Genomic DNA, 25746 nt, shown 5'->3' with positions numbered 1-25746 from the left:
TTTAAGCAACATGGATAACCATATTTATTTAAATATTGTTTTTAGTTTAAACACAATTTTTTTACTTACTATTCACTAAAATACATGTTAACAAAACTTGGTATCCTAGTATAACAAAAGAATTAAATAGCTTAAAAATCCACCGCTTCTAGAACTGAGCTAGAATATAATTGTAATTGGTTTTGTTTTAAATTTAATTTACAGTGCATTTTACATACTAAATTAAGTCTTATGTGTACTTAGGTTCATTTTCTTTTCATAGTTTCTAAGTCAATTTAATTATTTCTCTTCTCAACATATTTTTAAAATAATCTAATACCTGTGAAAATTATTATAAATATGATTTGATAATAGGCATCAGTAGCGATTTAAGTGAGAATTTTTAATATATACATTTTTATTTCCATCTAAAAGTTTTATAGGTCTGTGGAAGCCGTTGATACACCGCTGCCGTAATGACACTGCCGTCGTCGGTTTTTTCTCGGGATCGCATTTGAAGTTATTGTTATTATTTTCTCTCGTAGTCCATCCCGAGGTTAATGACCGATTCTTAAGCTCAATCCGTCTCCTGATTTTATAGATGCGAAGTGATAGTTCTGTACATGGTTTTACTTTAAAATAGCGTCGTTATATTGCTTTTTACAGGTGTAAAAGCTCTGAAAGGGTGCTTAAACTGAATATATAGATCATTAGCCGTTAATGATATCTAGTCCTAGTCTATCGAAAAATTTAAAACCATTAGGTTTTAGAAATAATAATACATAACGTAATGATTATAATGTAAGAAAAAGCTTTCACAAAATTAGTATAGTAATATATAAAATTAAGTTACTGTCCAAAGTTATAAGACAAAACAGACTAAATAATTACTACTAGGGTCATTTTTGTTTAGTATTATAAGGTAGGTAAAAATTAAAAGGAGGAAATGTAAAGCTCGTTTGCTGTCAAATAATGTAAAGTCAAAGGAAACGCAAATAATAAATAACGTAATGCGTAAAAGTAAGGGAAACTGCTTTTTTTTCTGTTTCAATTTATCTTATATTTATTTCTCCTTGTAAACTTTGTATTACCAAAAGTTATTGGTCTGTCGCATTCCAATACAAAATCCATATTTCCGAGTAATCGCTTTATAGGTGGTTATTGTAAATAGGTGTACAAGCTTTAGAGGTTTTTACTTACAAATGAGTTAAACGTACACCCCTTATATCTTTTACACGTATAACCAATCAGCTTTTTTAATAGAAACTTTTTTTTTTAAATAAACGTACATTAAAAACAAAAAAAAAACGAGGCACACATATTTTAACAATTCGACAACAAGAAACTAGGCAAATAGATCTAACAAACGCATTCACACTATCGCAAGGTGTTCGATCACGCCAAATAATAGGACAGTTCCGATTGCTTGCAGCCCCTTGATGATTACCTCCGTTGCATTGCACTGAGTATTGACATTTATAGTCGATCTGATGTCCTAGCGTCAAGTGCTTTATAAATGTAACTTTCTTTAAAAACTCAATAATAACAGCATATATGTGCAAAGGCAAGATTGAAGGTGTAGGTGTAACCACTAGTTTCTTAATAACTCTCTCATCTGTTATAAAAGAGAACATAGAAATAAAAAGTGAAAGTAATGTAATATTCAGCCTATCGACATATATGTAATGCAAACTAAAAAAGAATATGAGAGTTTAACCCATTAAAAAAAAGATTTTTTTTATTTTTTTAAAAATTAAGGTAATTTTATATATAAACTTTTTTCATAATAGCTTAAAATAAAATTTACGTATTTAAGTCATTGCTGCAATTAAAGCTGACATAACTGCGATTTTTTAAAAATTACGCTAATACTTATAAAACAAAACAGACTGGAGCAATCCTACTAGAGTTTTTGATATTCATTTTTTTTAAATGTAAATTGCTGGTTGAGTAATAATAATTCTATGGAGGGAATGTACAGCTCATTTGCTGCCAAGTAATTTAAAGTTAATGTAATCGCAAATAATAAATAACGTAATGCGTTAAAGTAGTTTTAAATTTATCTTATATTTATCTGTCCCCGCAGACTTTATACTGCCAGAAGTTATTGGCCACTCGCATCATAATAGAAAACATAAATTTATGAAACATATTTGAAAGTAATCACTTTATACAGTCTTATAGGAAATAAGTGGAAGATTTTAATTTTTTTTATTGATAAATGAGTTATTCATTCACGCTTTTAAAACACATATAAACAAACAATCATGCAAAGTAATTTGAAAGAAAACGTTTGTAATCAGGTGAGACGTAATAATGGACCACTGCAGTTTGTATATAAATGATATAGGTAATCCTTTTTTTTGATAAACTCTTATTTAATCGAACTATCCAATACAAGCATTTTGTTGAGAAACTTATTATTTATCTACATATACACATATTAAATTGAATACCGAACAATATTAAACAAAAGTTTAAGTTTTAATTCTTAAATAATCTAATTCACAACGAACTCGCATGCGTATATACTCATAACTCCTAAAGACACTCCAAACAGAGGCTTGTCCTTCTACACCTGTTGTAGCTTAGCTATCATTTAAATTATTTTATTAATAATGTCCAGAGCAATGGAAAGTCAATTATTCGCAACTTTATAGCGAACTCGAATCTTGCCAAAAGAACGAGGTCACCAATGTGAACGTGCTTGAAGAATTGCTCTTCTCAAATGGCTTTCTGACGTGGCGTGGGTAGGCCACCCACTGGGTCGACCGACAACATAGTCAAGGTTGCGAAGAAAGTCGCAGGAAGCTGGCAGTACTAGACCGTTCATTGTGGCTATCTTTGGGGGTGAATGTGGCTATCTATACCTTACAGTAGGCCTTTTGCTGCAGACATGAAAATGACGATAAATCATTTTTTTATCTAATGTCAACTATGATAGCACAAATATAAACCCTTGAATTTTCTTGTGCTATGTACTATCACTAAATTGAAAATTGTCTTGTTTACAATGTTAAATAAATTAGAAGAATAATGACTAATGATTGTAAAGACTATTTTCCTGACTATAATGATTCATCTGTAGTCATATAAAACAATAATTTGTACTGTATTTACATTTTTAATATTTCATTGCGATCGTGGCTAGCGGTATGTTGTTGTAAGTGATTGAGTGATGTTATATAACTTTCTACAAGGAAAAAAGACGTCAAAATACATATAGTAATTTGAAATATTTAGTCCGTGCGGCTTTGGCAGTTTCTAAACATTTACATACATACGTAGCATAAGATTGTAAATGGGTGATTGCTAAGCCTCTTAACAACTTTAAGAATTTTTTGTACAGTGTTGATATGAGAAATCTGGTAACAAACAAGCATATGTCAACATAAATGTTTTATTTACTTATAGTTTATCAACTTTCTATTATTTACTGATAATTGCAACATCAAAATAACTAGAATTGTTTATTCGGAAAAAAAAGTAATAAATAAAATTTTATTAATACATAGCTGAATTTTGGCTTTTTACGTCATTGAATATGTAAGCATTTATAAACACGCATACGTACATTTATACATATGTTCATATTAATGTGTAAAATAAAAATAAATCATACCAAAACTTGTAATAAGTTTAATTACATATCAAATACCCGTCCAAATGTCAAAATTACGAAGCAATTTGTGTTTGTGAACGCACGTATTATGAAATTGGATTTTAGCACCTGCTTACTCAATTTTGGGAGGTTTCATTCCACCATGACTTTATTGTTTTTATATGAACGCAATTTATAAATTAGAAATTATTCAAGCAATCACTATATCTTTATAATTTCTCAATATTGTGCGTAACCGCTAGGATTTTTTAATAAGAGTTATTAATATATTTACGTAAGAATTTCAAATAAATTAAGTTCCTTTTGGTGTAAATTGTTTAAAAACTTTGACATAAAAAATGATTCACTCTTTTTAATATTTTTCTATGAGATTTTTAAGTTTATCTATAAAACAATGAGCCATATTATTTTTTGTAATTTTTAACCTTAATGAAGCTACTAATAAATATCTGTGTACTAATTAATTTATTTATTTTTATATAGACATAATATTACGACTATGTTAATGTCTTTGGAAGACGCTGAATGCGGGTCGCTTCCAATCGGCCATATTGGAAATTGATGGTAAAGGCCTATGTCTAGCTGTGGATGTGTTACGGATGAAATGATAATGATGATGACGTTTTATTTTACACGTCAATTCAAAATATTATTTCAACAAGCGACACTATACGAGATAGATTGTGCTTGGTACAGTAGTGTTTCGTTACGCAGCAATTTTTATTATGATTCTGATGTTACGGAAGAAAATTTATTATTATACATTTCTACATTTGTGATACTGTAGAGACTGCCACAAAAAATTGTCAGTTTATAGGTACACAAAGCAATAATATCGCATTTTTCTCGCTATGGCATGGATTTGGCTTGCGGTGTGCATTGGCTCTTAAACTGCGTGAAGCGTCGACAGTCCAAGCCTGACAAAGTGTGTAATGGGCGCTCGTTATTAGCTTGAACGCAATTGCACGCTCCTCTGATGAAAGTCGCTGCTTGGAATACTTTGTAAACGCTTCTCGAGCCTCATATTTATGTAGAATTCTTGATGAAGTATTTACTTTTATTCATTTCAATCTTTTGCTTATTACCTTATGGCAATTTATTATCTGTATCCATTTATGTGAATAGATGAATTAAGTAGTAAATAATTGTTACATAATACTTTGAATTGTAGTATAAATCGCTGATTACGGGCAAGCTTCATCGTGGCGATTTTAGATCAGCTGATATGATAATGATGGTAGTTCGATATTCAGAAAACGTCAGAGTTGCACTGAATAAACATTTACGATTATGATTTTAATAGTATAGTTTGTCTACAATATTATGTCAGTTACAAGAAAAAAATTACCAATAATAATATTCATTATTAGTAGTGACTACGTGTGCACAAGGCGATGAGTTTCTTTTAACTTGTGATTTTGTGCATTCATACATTGATTTCTCAGACACCGATGACGAGTAGACCGTTAAACTAAAAAAAAGAGAATGGAACTGCATTTTTCGTCGACTCAAAAGACGATAATATAAAAAAAAACAGTATCGTCATTACATCTGCAGGACTTCCACGGCTAGACATAGACTTTTTCCAAACCCTAACAAGGTCGTCTACCCACCTTGTTGGTGGACGTCCTATGCTACGCTTAGAGGTTCGTAAAAAATCCTTCAAATAAAATCCAATACAATATTGGTCTCTTACACCTGTTTAGAAATATGCAGTTTACAGAGATTTATGTTTTATTGAAGTATATGTATCCAAATAGCTTTAGAGCAATTTAAAAATAAGTATTTTTATTTGTTTCACTAATTTGGTATATTCTTTAATTATTTCCCTGCATTCCAACTCAAATGGGAGATCAGCTTTTGAGTTTATCTTTACTACCGTGGTTGTATAAGGAAGATTAAAATAATAGGTAAAATAAAATATAATCAAGGACATGTCTGTTATATTTTATGTTCTTGCGCAGAGTCGGTAAATTTGTTTGCAGTTCGTTCGTTGTAGGCAATCGTGATTATAGGTGAAATAATAATCAGTGTGGACGAAATAACATTTAGCTTCGTCCGTTGCAGGATATTGTATTAGTCAAGATGTATAGAAAGTAAGTATTCGTCGCTCTTCGGATTTATTATGAAACAATAAGAAAGATATGATTAAGCTTATAGTCGCTCTACGAGTTATGGCGAGGGTTGTTCTCGGAGTTGCCCTACGAGGTCGAATCAGCAACAAAATCTTCGCCTCTCTGAGATCTGATAGACAAACAAAAGTAACCGAAATAGCACATTGGCTAATTGAAGTGATAGTCGGCAGGCTTCAGAGAACACATAACTGATGTCTGCGGAGACTTGACCGAGGATTTGGTGGATAGATGACCTTATTAACGTCGCCGGAAGACTTTGGGTGACGGCCGTTTCCTAGTGGTCCTATTGAAAACCTATAGAAGAGGTCTACACCTAACAGTGGTCTTGAAGTTAAGAGATAAATAAAAAATACTTTGAAATAATAGGAAATGTAATAATAGATGGCAATAACACAAGTAGAGGACTGGCAAACGCTGGAAGAAGCCCACATTCCAACAAAAGTGATGTGTATATAAATTATGAAAAGTGGAATTAGTATTTACTTAATCTAAACTGTTTTTATTTTTCTATATAACTTGTTAGTATTTTTATTTTAGAACTTTTTCATCTGTTGTTATACTATATAACAAAGAAAACTTTAAATTCAATACTTAATATTTATAAAAGTATGCAAATTTCCTGGTATTTGTTATAGAAAGATAAACTTTTAAATAATTTCGATGTTTATATGTCGCGTTATTTTGTACCATTATTAATTTATTAAATTAGGTAAATTTACATAATTAGTGACCCAAAAGAAGATGCGAATAGTTACACTAATTCTTTATAAGTTTTATTCTCTTTGTACATATATCATTTATGGATAAGGATTTTAAAATATTCTGTCGTTAAACACCGGTTGGGTTGGTCATTTTGACATACAAAACGGTACGTCTCAATAGCTCGTTAGATAACGGTAGCCATCAGCACCACGGTATCAGCTTAAACGATATTTTATAAATGAAATACTTGCTGTCGATTTCATCAAATATTATTCTTTTGTTTATTTAAACAAGTTAAGCCCATTTAATGGATTCAGGCGTTACATTGCGGAAGTCCATCCTAAATAAGAAAGGACCAATATCTAGCCACCTCCGCACATGCAGTGGTTGTCGTGCATGAACACTCGGTGTTTAGCACTAATCTGTGTAACAACTCCTGAAGATGCCCCGTGGAGGGGTGAAACACGTGTTGAGTGAATTTGCGGTGGCGGTTGTGTAGTTGGCATTGTCTGTCGCATGCGCATTTACGAGCGGGCTGGCGGGCGGTGCACATTCATGCACGACAACCACTGCATGTGCGGAGGTGGCTAGATATTGGTCCTTTCTTATTTAAGTTAAGCCCAGTTGCGACGTATGAAAAACCGAAAGGAAAGAGTTGTTATTTCTACAGTTGACTTGACATTGTGATGTGTTTATATATCAGTTAAGTTAAATCTATACAGACATAGGATAATTCTGACATAGTTTTTTTTTTAAAATCTATTCCCATTGACATGGAAATCCAGTGTCCTTTCATTACTTTTTTATTTTTAATTATTAATTTTGTGTACACTTTCTGCCCGTTCTTAATTTACTTTCTTCTACATATACATCTTATGTTTAGTACTGTTTTATATTTGACTACAATCGTACGTTTCTTTTCTTTTTAGATGATGTAATTTCTACCCTTAAGTTTTAATAAATCTGATATAGTTACATACCTCCTATAGGTATACTGGCATTGGTCTTGTACTCTCTTTCCTCGTGCGACAGGGTTCGTAGACTTCTCGTGGTGGGAGTCTTATACTCCTCTCGGAGGGGTAGCGGAGGACAAGAGATGAACTGACGATGAAAGTCGATCGTCCTGTGCGCCGACACATTTGTACCTGGCAACAAATTAATAAACCTTTTAGATATAACCTTCATCATATTCCTTTTTTTTGCTTTTTTTCTGATGATGTTAGTGCTGTTAGCCCTAAAGCTTTTACAGCTTCGTCGGTACTGAGTTAACGGAGCGGAAGGGTCCGTGAACTAGATTTTAAAACTAAAAACTAAAGCTGGTAGGGCGCCTACCAGTTGCACGGGAACGCTTGTACGTTGCTAAGGCTCTTCGCGTTAGAGCTTTGACAGGGTGTGTTGCTGGAATGTGCTTGCGGGTTGGGACGACAGCGTGGACCACAGGCGAGCCGAATAGGTATCCGGATCCAACCACGGTTCACCCACGCTGTTCGCGGTTTGGGGGCGAGCGGCCGCTTACTAAAAACGGGTGTTGTGGCGTGGTGGTGATGTTTTGTTTTGTTATGTATAACGCGATGACCTGTGTAAAGTGTTGCAGTTGCAGTGGTTATATTCCTAAAACTCACGCTACGTTACTAACAGTAACACCGAAAAATACAGCTTGATTAGTTATAGGTATAAAAACTGTACAGAATGAATTTGCTGTAAATTTGTATATACAAATTTAGATAGGTATAACATATGTTATATCTTACCAAAAAGTAATGAACAATGTTGATATAGTCGGAAAAAGCGTTCAAAATTCGGATCAATACGTAGTAAATTTAATTTACTTTAATCTTTTTTTTTTTAATTTGTTTACTATCGTACCTGCAGACTTTGTACTGATAGAAATTATTGACCTGTTACATTCCAACATAAAAATTAAATTAATGTAATATATTTTAGAGTGATCACTTTGTACAGGGTGACTGTAAAAAGTGTGTAAAAGCTTTAAAGCTTATTGGGTGAAAAATGTCGCTATACATTCAACTCATTTATAGATTTTACGTCATTAAAGTTGATGTTCAACGTATTGAAATTGTTGTAGTGGTTTAAATCATGTAATGTAATGAGATGTAATGTAAATGTAATAATAAATTGATGCCTTTTAAATTATTAGACCGTAACGTAATTTGTAATTACAATTTCCTGCTTCGATACAAAGTGGTTCGTGTCAATAAGCTGATTAGTCCGAAAAGGATCATTTTTTATTGAAGGGCAAAAATGGACTTAACGCCGGAACATTGTCCTGGCCTAAAAGGTACCGCCCCTATTACCTCGCTTCCCGGTTGCATCGAAAAAATGTGCACATAATTAGTCTATGAGATAATACAATGAAAAATATCGATACCGCAATTATGTTTTGAAGTCGACACAAACAAATGCAGCCGGTTAATTATTATTGTATATAACGCTAGTGTTGTACGGTGTTACTTATCGAGAAATATATTATTAGATTTTCATGAAGATGTATCTTTTAAAAAAATATTTTTTTAATAAGCAGATTTTCGCTGCTGGACTTAGGTCTTCATAATCGATTTCAAGTAGGGGCGGTTGGAAGCGGACTACATCCAGTGTCTTCTGACTACCCTACGCTACGCTGGGCATGCTGATCCGTCGTCTCTACCTCAGAACCTCAAGGCCCCAGCGCGCTCTGTGGCCCAATAGACATTTACAAGATTATAAATTATGTATAACGTTTACAATATTTACTAGAACAAGTTTTAAATATAAACGGAAACTTAAATATCCTAAGAGAAAACCTGAAGACTTCATACCAAATATTAAGTGTTAAGAATGTTATTTTTATAAGCGTTTTGTATTGCTTGTGTTGATTCTGATTAATATATTTTTCTCTTCTTATAAGTTTATTATAACAAGGTGAAGTCAACCGAGACTTGGCAATTTATAAAGGTTATTTAAAAGTTTTATGAAAGTTATTACTAAAATGGACTTTTGACTATTGAAAGTCCGGCAAACTATTAACTCTTTTCTCTCTTTATTTGTCGAAGCAATGGACATGAGCAAAATTTAAAATATAGATTTATATGAAATTTAACGATTTGTTATCTCAGAGATTAAAAAGAGATTGACATAGGTTTACAGAAGGATCTGGACCTAAAGCAAAAAAAAAAAATTCAATCGTCTAAACAGGTCGATATATTCCATTATCGAACGGCACAACCCAATTAGCGAGGGTCACTGTGAAGCGGCTTACGCCGGGCACCTACAAATTAAGTCTATTAACTCAAACTTTTAAGTCCTTTGTGCACGCGAGATCTTTCCTTCTTGTCCACTGGAGTTTGGGGCTTATAGGCTAAGTACGTACTTGCCTTTTGTCTGTCCCGTTCGCATTTTGTTTTGGGATATTTGGACTTTAAGCTGGATTTTAGACGTGTATTATGCATTTAAATATCATCTTGATTTGTTTACTTTGTTTTTAATGGTATATTGTATGATAAATATATTGACATTTGTATTTTTGCTTAATTTGCTTTTAATTGTCTGTATCCATTCTCGCAGAGATAAAAATGATATTTATTTAAAATTATAAATTATTATTCTTATCTTGTTTTTGTTTAAATAATTGAAATACGATATATTTGTTCAAATGTTAGTCGTATTTTTATTTGGTATATTATATTGTCATATATAGAAGTAGAGTAAGAAATTGCATTTGATATAGTTGAAGCCTTAGGATTAGCCTTTAAATAGATCTACAGGTTATTCTTGTTTGAATTTTGTGTAACAAACACATTTAAAATGTAACGGGACCACTAATAAGTTTTCCTTTGGTCGACTTTCAATATTTACAAATATATTATTATTACGCTATTGTATAACCTGTACTTGAATCTATTTATATCACTTTTGTCGAAGAGCTTAAAAGAAACTTAACATACGTTTTTCCTGTGTTCCTCCAAGGCCCCGTCCTCACAAAGCTGGTCCTGGGTAGCAGTTGCACGCCGTGCGTGTCCTGGACTTATTATTGAATATAATTCCGCTATTGTTCGCCGCCGGCGCCCCATATGGCGTAACGTACATTTTTTTCGCCCGTAAGCCAATTTCGATAGTTCCAGCTCCTTTTGAACGCTGTCTCAGTTTCGCGTGACCGCCCGGATGTCGGATGGCGGAAGGAATCAATTACTATATCCATTTGCCGCCTGCTCGTTATTAGTTATGATGCATCTGACACTTACTACTTACATTTTGTTATTTTTTTAATTGTTTTTGTTTAATCGCAAATCATTATCAATACCTCCTTAATTTATAAACCCAACGCTTTAATTTCATTTTCATATTAACCTTCCATAGAACCTTTGTCATTGACGTAGTTCGAAGAATTGCTCGTTAGAAAGAGGAGAACACATCAGACACATTATGCCATGCAGTGAGCACCTATCGGTTGATATATTGCTAATGATAGTATTTAAACGATGTAAAATTTTAAAATATTTATTTTTTATGTTATATAAAATAAACAGCACATTACAGGCACAATATTGAAAAATAAAGTTTATTGATATTCCGTTTAATTATTTTCTTCATGCATACTAAACTTTTTTATATATGTTAGTTTGTATCGATAGTACAATTTCATAACATTTATCAAGAATTCATTATTGAACATTTAAATAATAGATATAATATCGTACGTCCTTCATACGTCCCAGAACCATTGTCACAGGGACTCCCGTGGGAAGAAAACCTCTATCTACTGTCCACGATAAGAGGTCGCGGCGAACCGCCGTATCCTACATAAAAGTATTGATAAAAATAGAAGCATACATTCGTATATTAATTGTTCCGTATTCATATGTGCAATTTACATTTATCAAATGTATGTAATTTTAATAAAATAAAATGAATAATAAATTAATATTAAATGTCTCACGTCAATAAAGTTTTGTTAAAAGGCCTTAATACTCTCAATATAATTAAATTTGCAATAAATGCTGTTGTATACCTTCTGTTACGCAAACTTGGTGCCAAATATAGAGTTAGGGACTAAATCTTATTCTTTCGCGTATTCATATCATTGTTTGATTTTTTTTAACGAAATAGAAAAAGTAAAGTAATAAGGTTCGAGTGTGTATTTTTAGTTTCTAAAGTGTCAGTTTATAATTTACAAAATTCATGTCTGATTAATATTTCCTATAAGAAATCTAAATATTCTCCATTTTATTCATATTAAAATTTTAGAAATAAGTATAAGATTAAGTATATGACAGTATATGATATTGATAATGATTTTTGTAAAGCGTGTAAAATCAAATACAATTTCATAATTATCTACTTCTTGTTTTTTCATGAAGAAGATATTGTAAATTTAAAAGAACGCTAGAGAGGTCACCGGATCGTTAGTACTTTTGACATTTTAATGTTGCGTTATTCAGCGGTTTTTGATTCATAAACCAACTCTACTGCCGCTTGCAACCTTATGGCATGAGATTGTAACTTCCATCAGATCAATAATTTAACTATTTGTTGAATTGATCCAACTACAATACTTCAATGTAAACATATAGTCTGTATAACAGTTGCATTATCAATGACTGCAACGATGACAAAGTAACTTCATCACCGAGCATACAACCTTCCCGACAAGGTGCAGTCAACTGCATAACCTTATCATACCACCACGTATTAGGCAGGTTTCCCCAATCAAGGTTATTGTTTTTTTTTCATCATTTAACGTTAACGCTTCATAAAGTAGCTGCAATGTTAGACTTTTAATTAGTTTAGAAATTGGACATCCACAAATTGTAATGACATATATAAAATAAATGCCCCAGTCAAGTCCCGTAGGCTTTTACGCTAAGTTACTTCACAGAGTGTCCGTTGAGTTAAGAACTTCCAAACTCGGTAAAGTCTTAACAACGCAAAGTCCGAAGTAGAAGTATGTATATTCATTTGAGCTTCGATCGTATTTCTACCGATATAAATAAAGAATTATATTTCTGTGAAATTTCCCTTTTCTGAACTAAATGGCATGGTAATGGATCCATGTCGAGGCTCCAGATAGAGACCTCGTGCATTGTCACAGTAAAGAGGTGGATGAGCATCTTCAATGCTTTACAGCCTTAAACTTGGTGAAGCAAATGATAAGGGAAAACAACAGTTGTCAGTGGCGAAATCAAATTGGTTACAGGATTGCAGTGGTAGCGCACCTAGACTAAATCTTGCAAATCCTCATCATTGTTTTGGCCATGGGTCGTCTACTGCTGGATATGGGTCTCTCCCATAGACTTCCAATATCGTCGATGACGAAAACTACTAATGTAAAATTTTATCCAACAATTATGATATTGGCTCTCCAATCATAGTCAATATATTTATGTTAGGTTAAAACAACACAGATATATGTATGTATACTTTATATGTTTACATGCCGTAAGACATTAAGAACTTTTATTAAATATTCTTGCATTACAAATAGTTGTACGAGTATTTAGGTGATATGTTTGCATTGCGTAATCATTTAATTAATGTAAATATAGAGTTTCTGCTACCTGATTATATTTATTGGTGACTGCGGAATATAATATAGAATATTTTAATTGTTTACGTCTCACCTGCGGTTTTTGCAACGGTGCATCGAATAATAACAAATTGGTGCCCGGCTCGTGACATGTCCAATCAAATTAGTTTTTCATTTAATGTTGATAATTATTATCGTGCATTAGTAATAGTGATGCAGAGCGTAAATGAACAAAATAAATATGTTTTAAACGGACTTCTGTTTGTTTTAATATGTGGTTTTTCATGTACTGTTAGTTTGATGTGGGAAACTGTTTGTAATAAGCAAACGATGTACGTACTTGTGTGAAAATAATGATAATTATATGTACAAAAATAGGCTGATGTGGAATTATTTTCTTGTTCAAAGGTGAAAAGTGTAGTCTTTCAGTTTCATTTCCGTTATATTATGTAAAGTTAAGTCGAGAGACATCGTTATAGGAAAGGATCATTTGATATTATTTTCTATTAAATTGTGCTGGTCTGTCGTTTTTCTCTCCTTGTAGATAAATTATAAAGTGATTAAATGGATTTTATAAATCATGATTGTTACCTTATGACGAGTATAAAATTTAAGGTATTGTTTTCGTTCCAAAAACTTTATTAATTTAATCAAGATTTTTAGAATGTGCTTAAATTTTTACGAGTAATTCAGGGGCACCACTCTTGAACTATTATGGCCATAATATGTGTATAGATATGCATTAAGCAAACAACAATTAGATGTAATAAATAAAGAGTTGTTTCCTACCTAGAGAGAGATTACCTAGTTTTTATTTTAATCTCCAAAATATTATTTTATAGTAATATATTTGAGATAACGTTGAAGTATATATCAAATTATATTTTTCGAAAATACTTCATTTCTAATTTAACCAAACCAATAGAGTTTAACCAATACAAAAATTATTAGGTATTTTTAGATTCCTCGAAGTAATGTGCAGTATACAAGATTAGATTTAAACTAAAATATAAGTTAATCAGTTATTTTGTTTTCATGATTTTTTTTATTACGATACTACTGCTGGGCGCTAAAATTATGTGGTTTAACGAACTATGAAAATGACTATGCGTGGTATTTTTCTGTGGAATTGAAACCGGAACGTAAAATTTGACAACGACTTACGTTGTGAACATAAACTTCAAAATGTACTACTGAAGTGGCAGTGACAGTGTCGGTGACAAGGAGAACTGGACGAACGAAAAGGTTCAATACGTCAACGTCAACATTTTAGAGCAGAATCGAAATAGTTTGGGTGAAGAACAAATGATGGTAAAAGGTGAAAGGTAGTGAGGAACATATGTTAACCAATATGTTATTGAGCGTTGGAAATCCAGCGATACAGGGCCGAGATTTGCGATCGGAGATCGCGAGATTTCCATTAATTATATAAGATTGCTACTGCTTACAAACATGTTTACAGAGGATGGGCGGCAGCATCTTCTGCGTACTATATTACCACACTATTACCAACCTGCCTCCCAAGCATGGCGATTATAGTGTATCATCCCACATAGATATCTTTGGGGAAAGTCTATTCGGTTTTGAATGTAATATTTCTGCGTAGGATTTTTAATGGAAATATAGATTTTCTCCAATTGTTCCAACGGACTAATATTAGAGTGTCAGCTAGGTAATTAAGTGCCGCAATTATTTGTTATGCCCTCTCTGCAATACCATGAATGTGCAAATTAGTCAACGGATGTTGTAGTAATAATGACGTTTTTGTTAATTCTTTGCATCACTTTCGATGTAATGTTATAAACAGTATACCCATTTGAGTTCTATCTCGATTCCTAATATCCCATTGACATAAAAAATGTATATTTTTGAGATATCCTTCTTCAACGCGTATGTCATCTGGAATTCTTTCTTTATTTATAATTTGCGTAAGTGCTGTTTGTTTGTAATTGATCGTACAGCCTTTTCTAAATATGTTAGGGTAAATATAGCTTTTCTAACAAAAATGATTCCTATTGACGATTTCATAGCTTTGTGCAACCATATCATTCTACTTTCTACAAAAATTTATTAAGTTTTGACATTATGCGTTAGGGAAATAGTTCCTTCACTTTATACGAAAATGTGAGAAATATTTTTTTTTCAACATTTATTCTTTTGTTCTAACTATAGTATATAGGTGACTTATGGCCTCCTTGTAAGTAGCGACATGATGCCTTTGCTGAAATTTTTGGAAAATCTAATAAAAAAAACGCGTCTATCAATTTCGTCAAACTCGTCTTGATGTTAACCTAACGTTGCCTGACATAAAACTTTATTAACTTATTTTGTTTAATTTAACCTTTCAATATTATCATAACCAGCAACGTGCGTACAGCCAAAGAGGTTTATATTACAAATTTAAACACTATTTGCGAAAATACTTTTTTCCCGACCTAATATATTTGGCATCATACAGTTGTTTCTTCTGCGTTGTATTCCGACCTTAAAGGCGTTGTAATCAAACAAACCACTGAACCAATGAAATCTATACATCTATACATATATTTAATTATATTAGTAAGTGCAACGATAACCTTACACGTATGATTTACCAAGAGTAATATTCAACTGTTGTGTTATATCTCTGTGTAGTGACTTACTAGTTTTAGACCGGGGCTCCCTTGGTCCGTCGACAGTGACTTTGATCGCCTTTTGGTACGTCGCCACTTGAGGAGGCGACGTCGATATTGTGATTGTCAACGAGAAACTCTTCCCTGCAACAAATTATATTACATTTTAATAAATTCCAATATGTTTCTTCTTTCATTTAAAGCAACTGATCATAATCCATATACAGAGTGATTATATTTATAAAAGGTGTGAATAAATAAATGAGTGGTGAATGTATATGAGAGAAAAGTGTAATATAAGCTTTTACACTTTATTATAATCAATTTTTATAAAATGATCACATTGAAATATATCACTTTTTTATTGGAATGTGACAGGCCAATAACAATTGACAGTACAAAGTCTGCAGAGATAGATAGTAAATAATAATTAATTTTTATTAGGTTGCAGTAATGTTGCTTTCTTAAGTTAAGTTCACACGACTACATTTTCAACAAGTTTTCATTTCTAATAAACAATATTTACACCTTCGTTTTCATAAACTTTTTGCCGTCTAGTATACAAATTTTTAATGCCGGAGCGGTAAAAACCAATCTGTTTTTTTGTAAAATATGTTGTAAGAAACGACATTACTTTCGGATCCCCTGATATATGCATAAATAAATAATAATCAGAATTTTGGACATGCTTTTTCTAACTATATTATCATTAAGTTATTTATTAATTCTGTAACCATTGATGCACCATAGGGTGCACCCTCTCCAAAAATCATCATAATAGCAAATGAGTTATACATTCACCATTTTAAAGCCTGTACACCTACAAGCAATCAACCTGTATAACACGCGTGTCGTTAATTTTATATAAATGAGAAGGTTGGATGTGATTTTGGAAATATTACGTGTCTATACATTTCATATCGCCGCACAGAACGGCATTTTCCCGCGCAAAGCGCTACGCACGGACTGGCTCGAGCGCGGGCGGTGGAAAATAGAGTGCTTTTTGGGCGTCCGATTTGCGGTCGGCAGTAATGAATGCACCGATAAATACGGAATAAAATTACAGTTAAAATGAGTGGATTAACATGTCTAATGCAGATAATTCGTGTGTAGCGCGCTCTCGATTTAGTGCAAATGATTGATTTCGGAGCTCCGTCTAGCCGCGCGCGCTTACGTATTCCTTTACTGTTGAATCATAGATTTAGTTATTTGGTGAGCGATTGTGGATTTTACACCGAAATTTTCTATTTTTATGTACTATTTATAAATCGTAATATTTACATTTATATTATTAGATTTAAAATAACTTTAGAATAAGGAAGTACTTAAAACTCTATAAAATCTATTTGATGAACAAAATTTTATTACAATTATTCATGTTAAAACTACGAAGTGATATTTAAATTTCGAACTGATAATTATCAGCAATTGCGCAATTGCGCAACATTTTAAATTAGAATTAAGTATATTTTAAAAATTTAGTGTTGCGTTATAAATAAATAAATTTTGTGTATATTTCATAATCCATACATATCCAAAACATTTATGTTCATATAAACAGAGATTGGTTTCCAACTCAAGATCGATTTTAGGAATTTACTTTATCTTTATTTATTAGTTTCCTAATACTGCTAGGTTCATAATCATAATTGGAAATTTGCACATAAAATTGAAATACTTCAGAAAATAAAATAAAATAACACATTAAATATCGAAATAAAATAAAGAAATATAATGACTATTGAAACTTGACAGTTTGCCTTGAACGATGTTCGAATTGATTATTCATAGCTTAGATAGAATGAGCTGTATTAGTAAAAAAAAGGGATTTCAGGAAGAGAAAAAATATATTAAAAATTAGCACGTTGTAGCCTGCAAGTTTCACTTAACGCCAACACTGTACATAGCTTAATATATCGAAAGACTTTGATTTAAATAACAAGGACGTAAAAATAAAATAATGCTTATATTTATTTATTTCCACTTTATTGTACATCAAAACTTTTGTTTCAGTGGTACATTTAATTATTTCGTCCTTTAAAGATAAAGACGTTGACGACTGTGACTCTGTTTATAACTCACCAGTTATAAGCTACCAACGTAATGCTACAATTATATATATATATATATATATATATATATATAATGCTAAAAAAATATCTGAGCTTAAAACTAGTGCTAAAGTTTAAAAACTGTCTCAAAGAATTATTTAAATAAAATGTTACTTTATAGGAATGTAATAGAACTATAACGTAAACAATTAAAAAATTGAATTGTTTACGTTTTATTCTATTACATTAAATGTATATCTTTTTAATATACAAAAATAAAACCATAATAAATAATAAAATGTGTCACACAAAACCCGTTATCCTTTAACACAGTTCTAATTATAAATTGTCATTTTTAACAAATATTATAGATATGAACGGAACGAAATTTCAGTTGTGGTTCCCACCGATACTGATAACCTATCATGCGGCTGGTATTTCCTGAACAAGTCAAGACTGGTCTGTAAATAAATAAAACAAATAGTACGATTGTGGCAATTATAACAGCAACCATGTTTATTCTTTAAACATGAGTAATTAATTTTATTGATTCTATTTCCTCACAATAGACAGATTGTCAATAACAGTTCATAAAATCGTGATACAATTAAAAGTATAGTAGTACTGTTTACGATGATCAGTTGTAAATAATACTTTAATAACTGTATCATACTTTTAAAATTTTAACTTTAAATGTACTTTATAGTTTGAGAAATTAATACAGTTATATTGGACTCGTTATCGACATTAATTAAAAAAATTAATGTTATTAATACAAAAAAAAACAATGAATAGTATATTATTTTTACTTGTGAACAATATTTATTGACAGTTTTAACGACCAGTAAATATAGGAAGACATTTATATTTTAAGGCAGAATTAAGAAAATATATTGCTTTCTATATCATTACACATATCATTGTGTTGTATAATTTAATCTTTTGACTGTCGTCTACATTTAGCGTAAATTGATTCTTTATTATTATAGTCATGTAGTAAATACAAAATGAGTCCTAGAACAATAAGGGAATATTTATTTCACGTTTATGTTGTATTGCTCTTGTTATATTAGCGCTACATATCCGCGTCCCTAACAAAGCAACATAATCGTCATAGAGATACTTCAATACGGAAACAAATCATCATAAACCACTGGCCGCTAAACACCAAAGGCGTGTCCCGAACGATGTGAAATATAGCGTTTAAAATCGCCATGAAACTTAATGCATTTCGCATGATCAGTCATCAACAGTTTAGGACCTAACACAATACACGAGAAGCAATAAACTTAACATTGTATCCCAACGACCGTCTTCTGGAGGTGTTGAGAGAGGTGCGTGAAATATTCAATTATTGTGCGCGGGCGCAGGTGGGCGCGGGTAGAGGAGCAGGGACGGGACGGCGGCCATCTTGATTTACGATCGAGCGTAAATCCTGAGTGACATTTGCGAGGAGACGATTCACACTCCAGCATGTCTCGCTATGACACGATTTTCACGAAAATCGTTTGCGGTAAGCTCGCACCGAGTACATAGGGTGTTTAAGCCGTGTATTTGCTATATACTTTCTCTAATAAGTTTTCGTTCGTATTTAATGTTTTCGTTGATTTAGAATATATCGATTACGAAATTATGCGTAATATGTATCCGCTTATCTCGCATTAGTTGGATCAACGACATATTTAAGTATAATACGTGAGATATAGCTGGATGTAAGCTGCGAAGACCGATCATCATGGCATACTTTGCGGGAGGCCCATGCCCTGTAGTGAGCATCTATTGGTTTATATGATGGTGATAATATATCTGTTAAGATATTTAACATGCAGCTTCAGAAAGCAACAACAAACACCCACCAGACGAGTAAAACAAACAATCAAAGTTAATTTGTGTTTTTAAACAATATAGATTCGCCGCTGTTTATTGCAATGTAATAAATATTGTTATTTATGTTTCTTTGATTGTTGTTATTAGATATTTTTTAAGAAATAATTCACAGGTAATAAAAATTAATACTGCAGTGTATAGATTGCCCAGTTTAAATTCTTAATTTCGGGTTACGAAAATAGGACTAACAGCAAATCTGAAAAGTTTCTAAGTCGATTCCTTTAAGTTAAATAAATATGTGACTATAACAATATTACGATGCCGATTAATCTTCTGATCGATTCGCAATATAATTCTAGGCACAACTAGGATATCTAGAAGTTAGTTTCTATTTTTTATTTCCTTTAATATAATTTAGTAGAATTAAAAATAGTACGAACGATTTTATTAATAAAGATGAGTAAATATTTAATTTTTGCTCATGTACACATGTAGATATTCAATTAATAATTTTGGAAAACAGCTTTAAAGTGATTGCCAGGGAAATATAAAAATATCAATTTACTTTGGAACGGCTGTACCGAATGTTTAAAAAACGATTCGATACGTACGTACCAACAGTAGAGAATAATCTGTGTTTTGAAATAGTTAGCGGGTTTTCCTTAAGAATTCTGATAAAATTAAATTTAGTGCTTTTAGTATTATTATATATAGTGCAATGTAAAATGAGAAATGCAATAAAGAAATTTTTGTGCAATTTCATATTTACATATATCGCTGTAATATATATCGCTGGAACTACTGACTCTATGTCTATTGTTTCTGGGAATTTATTATTATCATTTATAAATTATTCATAAATCTTTATTGATAACCAATATGAATTTTATTAGAAGTGATAAATATACGATTGTGAATAACAAATTTTACGCGGATATCGCATTAAAATCATATACGGATATTCATTAATTGAGTGGAAAATCATATAAAAACAGCTACATATTACACGAGCTTTTCAAAACACGTTTTAAATTATAGAAGAGGCATTACGCTGACGGTAAAAAAGTTCGTGAGTACAAAAAAGCATATGGAGATTTAGAAGTGAGCGTAGTACGACGGAGAGAACGCTTCACAAAATGATTTGAAATGATTCGGTCGCATTCTGGTCATGCCGTTTACGACCGTCCACTCGTGCCTAATTACGCGTTCAGCTTGATGACAACTGATAGTTTTTTTAACCTTTTCCATAGCATATGACGTAATAAGAAAATATTTGTTTTAGATGAGATACATACATTTCGGTATATGTTAAGTATACCGAAGTGGTATTTCCCCATTTTGATTGTTCATTACGAACTGGAAAATACGCATGTCATATATTTTTAATTTTAGTAAATTACATATAAAAGCTGATTAACATTATTAGATGCGTACGTTGGTCTATTGTGTAGGTGTAAATAATCACGGCGATAACCAGAGATAGAAATATTGCTAAATAATTACCACACAAAAAAATCTGATGATTAATTAACTTACTATATCTCTTTCATTTTTTTAACTTTGTATCGTGTAGAGTGATCAATTATGTACATAATTAAATTAATGAAGAAAAGAGAAGCTGGATAGACTAAAATTAAATAAGGATGTCCTATAATGACGTCCTTTGATTTATAACACGAAGTTCCAAATGCGTTATGACCTGAGAAGAGCCAATATACTTTTTTATTTACGATCACTATCAGGAATATTCATGAAACAGTACTTTATTTGCTCTTTAAAATATTATTTAATTATCGCAAGTTTTTATTGCGATATGTTTAATAAATAATTTAAATTTATTAGATGATAATTTATAGGCACTATACGGAATTACCTTTGGGCTACGTAATTTCGTTATAATATTTAAAACACGATACACGGTATATGAAAACGTATCCTGGGTAAATAAATAAAAGCAATATCGGTATCGATAATTCGGTACGCCCCGACGACTCTCCGAGTCAGATCTGTCCGTTCGAATTACGTCGCATTAGCGGTGCAGTGTTGTGATGATCACGTCACAAACTCCACGCATTACGAGTATTTAGTTACACGCCTAATTATAAACCTCGATATTATGACTTAGAAGGACCTCTCTAAGCTAACATATCAAAATTACTATGAACCAACTATGTATTGCCTGAAGAAAAAAATCTATATAGTACATATATAGTTAAAGTTTAGTTATTAAAATCTTCAACAATCTATTTCGTAAGTTTCATAATCGAACAGCACTTCTTCCTAATAGATTCTTCATTGCCGATGGTGATTGTTTTGAAACATCTTGACGGAGTCGTTGGCGGGCTCTTTTTAAGCCATTCTATTTTCTGTTTTTATCAAGGTAGTGGTAACAGAGACTCCTGATATAAACTTGAACACTGGTATTTGGCTATCTACTTTTCCGTTTATTAGCAATTATCGCATACACTGCTTATCTACGGGCGTTGTGGCCAATATAATATAAGACTCGTGGGTAACGTATTATGGAGAGAATAGCCTTGACCCTGAGTTGGTAGCGGATTAACTTGTTACTGCTGTCCACCATAAACAGTGCGTAAATGTTTCCACCCATTCCACATTTCATAAACTTTGTGACAATAAGCATAGTTCAGAGTGGTATAAATAATAATAAAACGACTATTTACAAGCGACAAACTTGGTAAAAATCCCGGTATATCTTATGACGAAATTTCCTATTTTTTGTGACACGCAGTGGTCGCTAATGTGGACTGGAATTGATATCTTGGAAGTTACATAACCTCTAATAAATAACAATATATGAATTTTAATGAGAGGGAGAGAAAGACCTCAGATCACAACTGATTTTTATTATGAAATAACTTGATGATTCATTTGTTCAACCTACTGAAGCTTTCAGACTATAGATCTAAGGAAATTATTGGAATCATTAAAACTTTCGGTTCGTTTGTGTACAGAAGTGGCTCATGACTGAATGACATAATAAAGTTCAATGTGAAACGCTGAGAGTATACGTCAGCGAATGTTTTTATCTTTCTATACGCACATAAACCACAAAAGGTCACGGACACATTGTAATGGTACCATGAGAATTAAAATCAATTTATTGAATAAGGAACAAAAGGATCTTTATAAATCGACGAGTAGATTAGCAAAGATTTTGAAGGATGTATGTAGTTTATCCTTGTATATATATAAGGAATAATATATTATTCCTTATATATATACTTATTACATTCCCGAAGTATTATCGTGTATAAAAAATTGTGTAATCGTTATAAAATGAATGTAATTAAAATATAACATGAAGTCGTTTGCGAAGACGACGACATTCTTAATGTTAGACTGTTATCATTTATTAATTTGGTCATAAAGATAACGCTTATATAATTTGCTACTAATTAGAATTTGATCGCAATATAACATAATCAACACGAAATTTTAGAGATAAAAGAAAGGAATTTACAATCTTTATGTGTGAATTATATCTCCTTTGCTCATAAATGGTTTCCTTCGAAAATATCATGAACGTTTCTAAGGACCAATCAATTAAAAGATTTCTATCATTAAACACTTAACTTGCGGATAGCACCACGCATACTCTGAGAAAAAAGGGCAAGCTTTTGTTTTAACGTTACGTGATCTATTGTTTCTAAAGATGTTAGTGCTGTTAGCCCGAAGGCTTTTACAGCTTCATCGGTACTGAGTTCACGGAGCGGAAGGGTCCGTGAACTAGATGGTTATGTGATGAAACTTAATGGTTTCATTGATAATTCTGTCAAGATGCTGTAGATATATAATTCTAGCAAATTCAGTTTGCTGAAATTGTGTCAAAAATAAATACTTATTATGAGTTTCCCCAGAATATTCCGTAAAATTAAAGCTTGTCGCAATCCAATAAAAACAGATGTATAATTTTATTTCAGAGTGATTACTTTATTTATCATTTTTATTGAATATGTTGTTAATAAACAATGATTACTTATATAATACTGAATAATTAAATATACGGCTGATATTGAGCAGTGGTGGCTCAGCGATAGAGGACGGAGACCTGTTATTGTTGGTCCCAGGTTCAATTTCCGGGACACAATCTTGTATAATTCACTCCTTGTGTATTAATTACATAGGATTGCTACTGCTCACAAACATGTTTCTAGTGATTGGTCGTCAACTTCTTTTTTTTTTCAAATCTATTTTATTTTTGAGTGCACTATGCTTAGCAAGTTGTTGTAGTTGTGGAGAAGAAGCGGAAAGAAACTCAAAAGCAACACAATTTGAAAGTTTAACAGTGAAGATTTATGCAAATACACAGTTGTCGGAGTTAGCTTAGTTAGTTAAAACAAAATAAAAAAGTGACAGAATTGCCAAAGATTCATGACTTTTAAATATTTGTTTATAGAATAATACGCAATTTGAATTTTATAAATGGTCCTCCTATAATGTTTTGCTACGACCATAATAAGGTCGTCTGTCCAGTATTAATTATTATTTAATATCAATTATAGAAATTGAGCTGTGCAGTGGTAGCTCACCGGTAGAGGGATGAGCAAAGCGATTGCAGTTCGCGGGTTTGATTCCCAGGATGCAATCATAGTTTGTGCATCAATTATATGGAATGGCCCCTACTCCCAAACAAGTTTCGCGTCCTCTCCAAACTATAATACTGCACTGCGATCAACCCGCCTACTAAACGTGGCAATTGTGGTATATTCCCCATAGACATCTTTGGGGAGGCCTATACCTTGCAGCGGGCGTTTATGGGCTGAAACGATGACTGCTAAAGTTTAATAATGAAATTTTTTTTTTATAATGCATTCATGAAAAACATCGTGTACCGTAAAGTACACGATGTTTTTCATGAATACATTCTGATATGCCTTTTGCGGTTTCGATTGACGTCAAATGTTTGACAGATAGGAACCTATGTTTTATTTAGTCTGCGATTGGAATGGGAAATAAGGATTGTTTTTTTAATAAAATTTTCTTTGCAACTTTTTATTTTATTCTCTTGTCAAAACTTTCCCTTCGTACAGTCGTGCTTTTTTGACAAAAAAATAGTTGTATTTGTTAGAGCCTGAGAGAGCCTAGAGTATTTAAAACTTTTAGACTTAGCAAAATATTTAGCGATTCATTTTTATTAACAGTGATTTACAAAATTGAGGCTACTATGAAAAGGAAATGTTTTTTTTTGTTATTATATTTTATGACATTTTTAATCATTTTTTAAAGTAATAATATAACTAGAAAGTTTATTTGTTTGCAACTATTACATAAGGCAAATTTTAAAGCAAAAAAAAAAAAAAAAACATTTTATACAAAGTATTTTCTAACAAAATAGGGTCTAGCAATACAATTGGATTTTATTCATTCGTGGGATGACCAGTTCTGCTTCGGAATTTTCTGCGACTTGACATGCACGTGCATGTGGGTCGGTAATATCTTGGATATGCGCGAACGCAGTGCAACACAATGGAACTGTAAAGTACGAAAGTCGTTTACTGCCGGCTGCGGTTAGGAAATTAAAATCCGACCTCTCTGATACAGAGATGCATCGAGAAAAGTTTCACACGTTTGCCTGTCTTTGTCTATGTTCGCATTTTGAATTTGTAATAATAAAAAATAAAATGACAGTTCATAAACGAACGTCTGTGAATTGGAATAATATGGAGTCACTTTCTATACTTACGGAGTTATATCGGATATATTGCTCTGTAATGTTAATTAACATAGTTTATGTCTAATTCCAAGAGTTTCTAATTTAAAAAAAAATAGAACAGCATATATAACAGGAATGATAAATCATCCACAAACAATATATGCACTTCATACACCCTCAATGTCCTAAGTTTCATTGTTTTTTTCATTTAAGTCTACTTCCGTAAATTTAATTTATAAAGATGCATATTACATAATTGGCCTAATATCTGAAAATGTCTATATTTGACCTCGGAATTAACAAATTAATAAGAAATGTATTTTTAGAGTAAACATCAATAATATGTATTTACGTCATCTTAAGAGTATCTAGGGAAAAGTCCACCTTTCTTTACTTCCAGATTGGACACCAGATTTTCGCTAAAATTCTCAACTTTTTGGTATACACTCGTAACAACTTACAAATTACGTACAACATTAAGAAAATATATAGGACGTTAAGTATTAACGGTAACATAACAACAAATGCAAATTTCAAATCGTGAAATAAACATTTAGTGAGTGACTTAGAGACTGGTCTGTACGCTGACCGCAAACTGTTATTTTTCATCTCGCCATTTAA

General features: G+C 31.9%; 1 protein-coding gene across 2 annotated transcripts in view; it reads right to left on the bottom strand.

Annotated features, from left to right (window-relative positions):
- LOC137918808 (protein lozenge-like) overlaps positions 1 to 25746 on the bottom strand; it is a 96277-nt gene that overhangs the window by 24273 nt on the left and 46258 nt on the right. For both annotated transcript variants that reach the window (XM_068761720.1, XM_068761719.1), the window contains exons 3-4: positions 15601 to 15714; positions 7419 to 7583 (exon numbers count right to left, since the gene is read on the bottom strand). In XM_068761720.1, coding sequence (XP_068617821.1) covers positions 7419 to 7583; positions 15601 to 15714 — 279 coding nt within the window. The remainder of the gene's footprint in view (positions 1 to 7418; positions 7584 to 15600; positions 15715 to 25746) is intronic.

Source organism: Battus philenor, unplaced genomic scaffold (assembly GCF_028537555.1).
Source record: "Battus philenor isolate CCGP_79_NKW_IND1 unplaced genomic scaffold, ilBatPhil1.0.hap1 SCAF_15, whole genome shotgun sequence".
NCBI lineage: Eukaryota > Metazoa > Arthropoda > Insecta > Lepidoptera > Papilionidae > Battus > Battus philenor.
The sequence above is the reverse complement of the archived record's forward strand: the minus strand, read 5'-3'. Positions and strand labels throughout refer to the sequence as shown.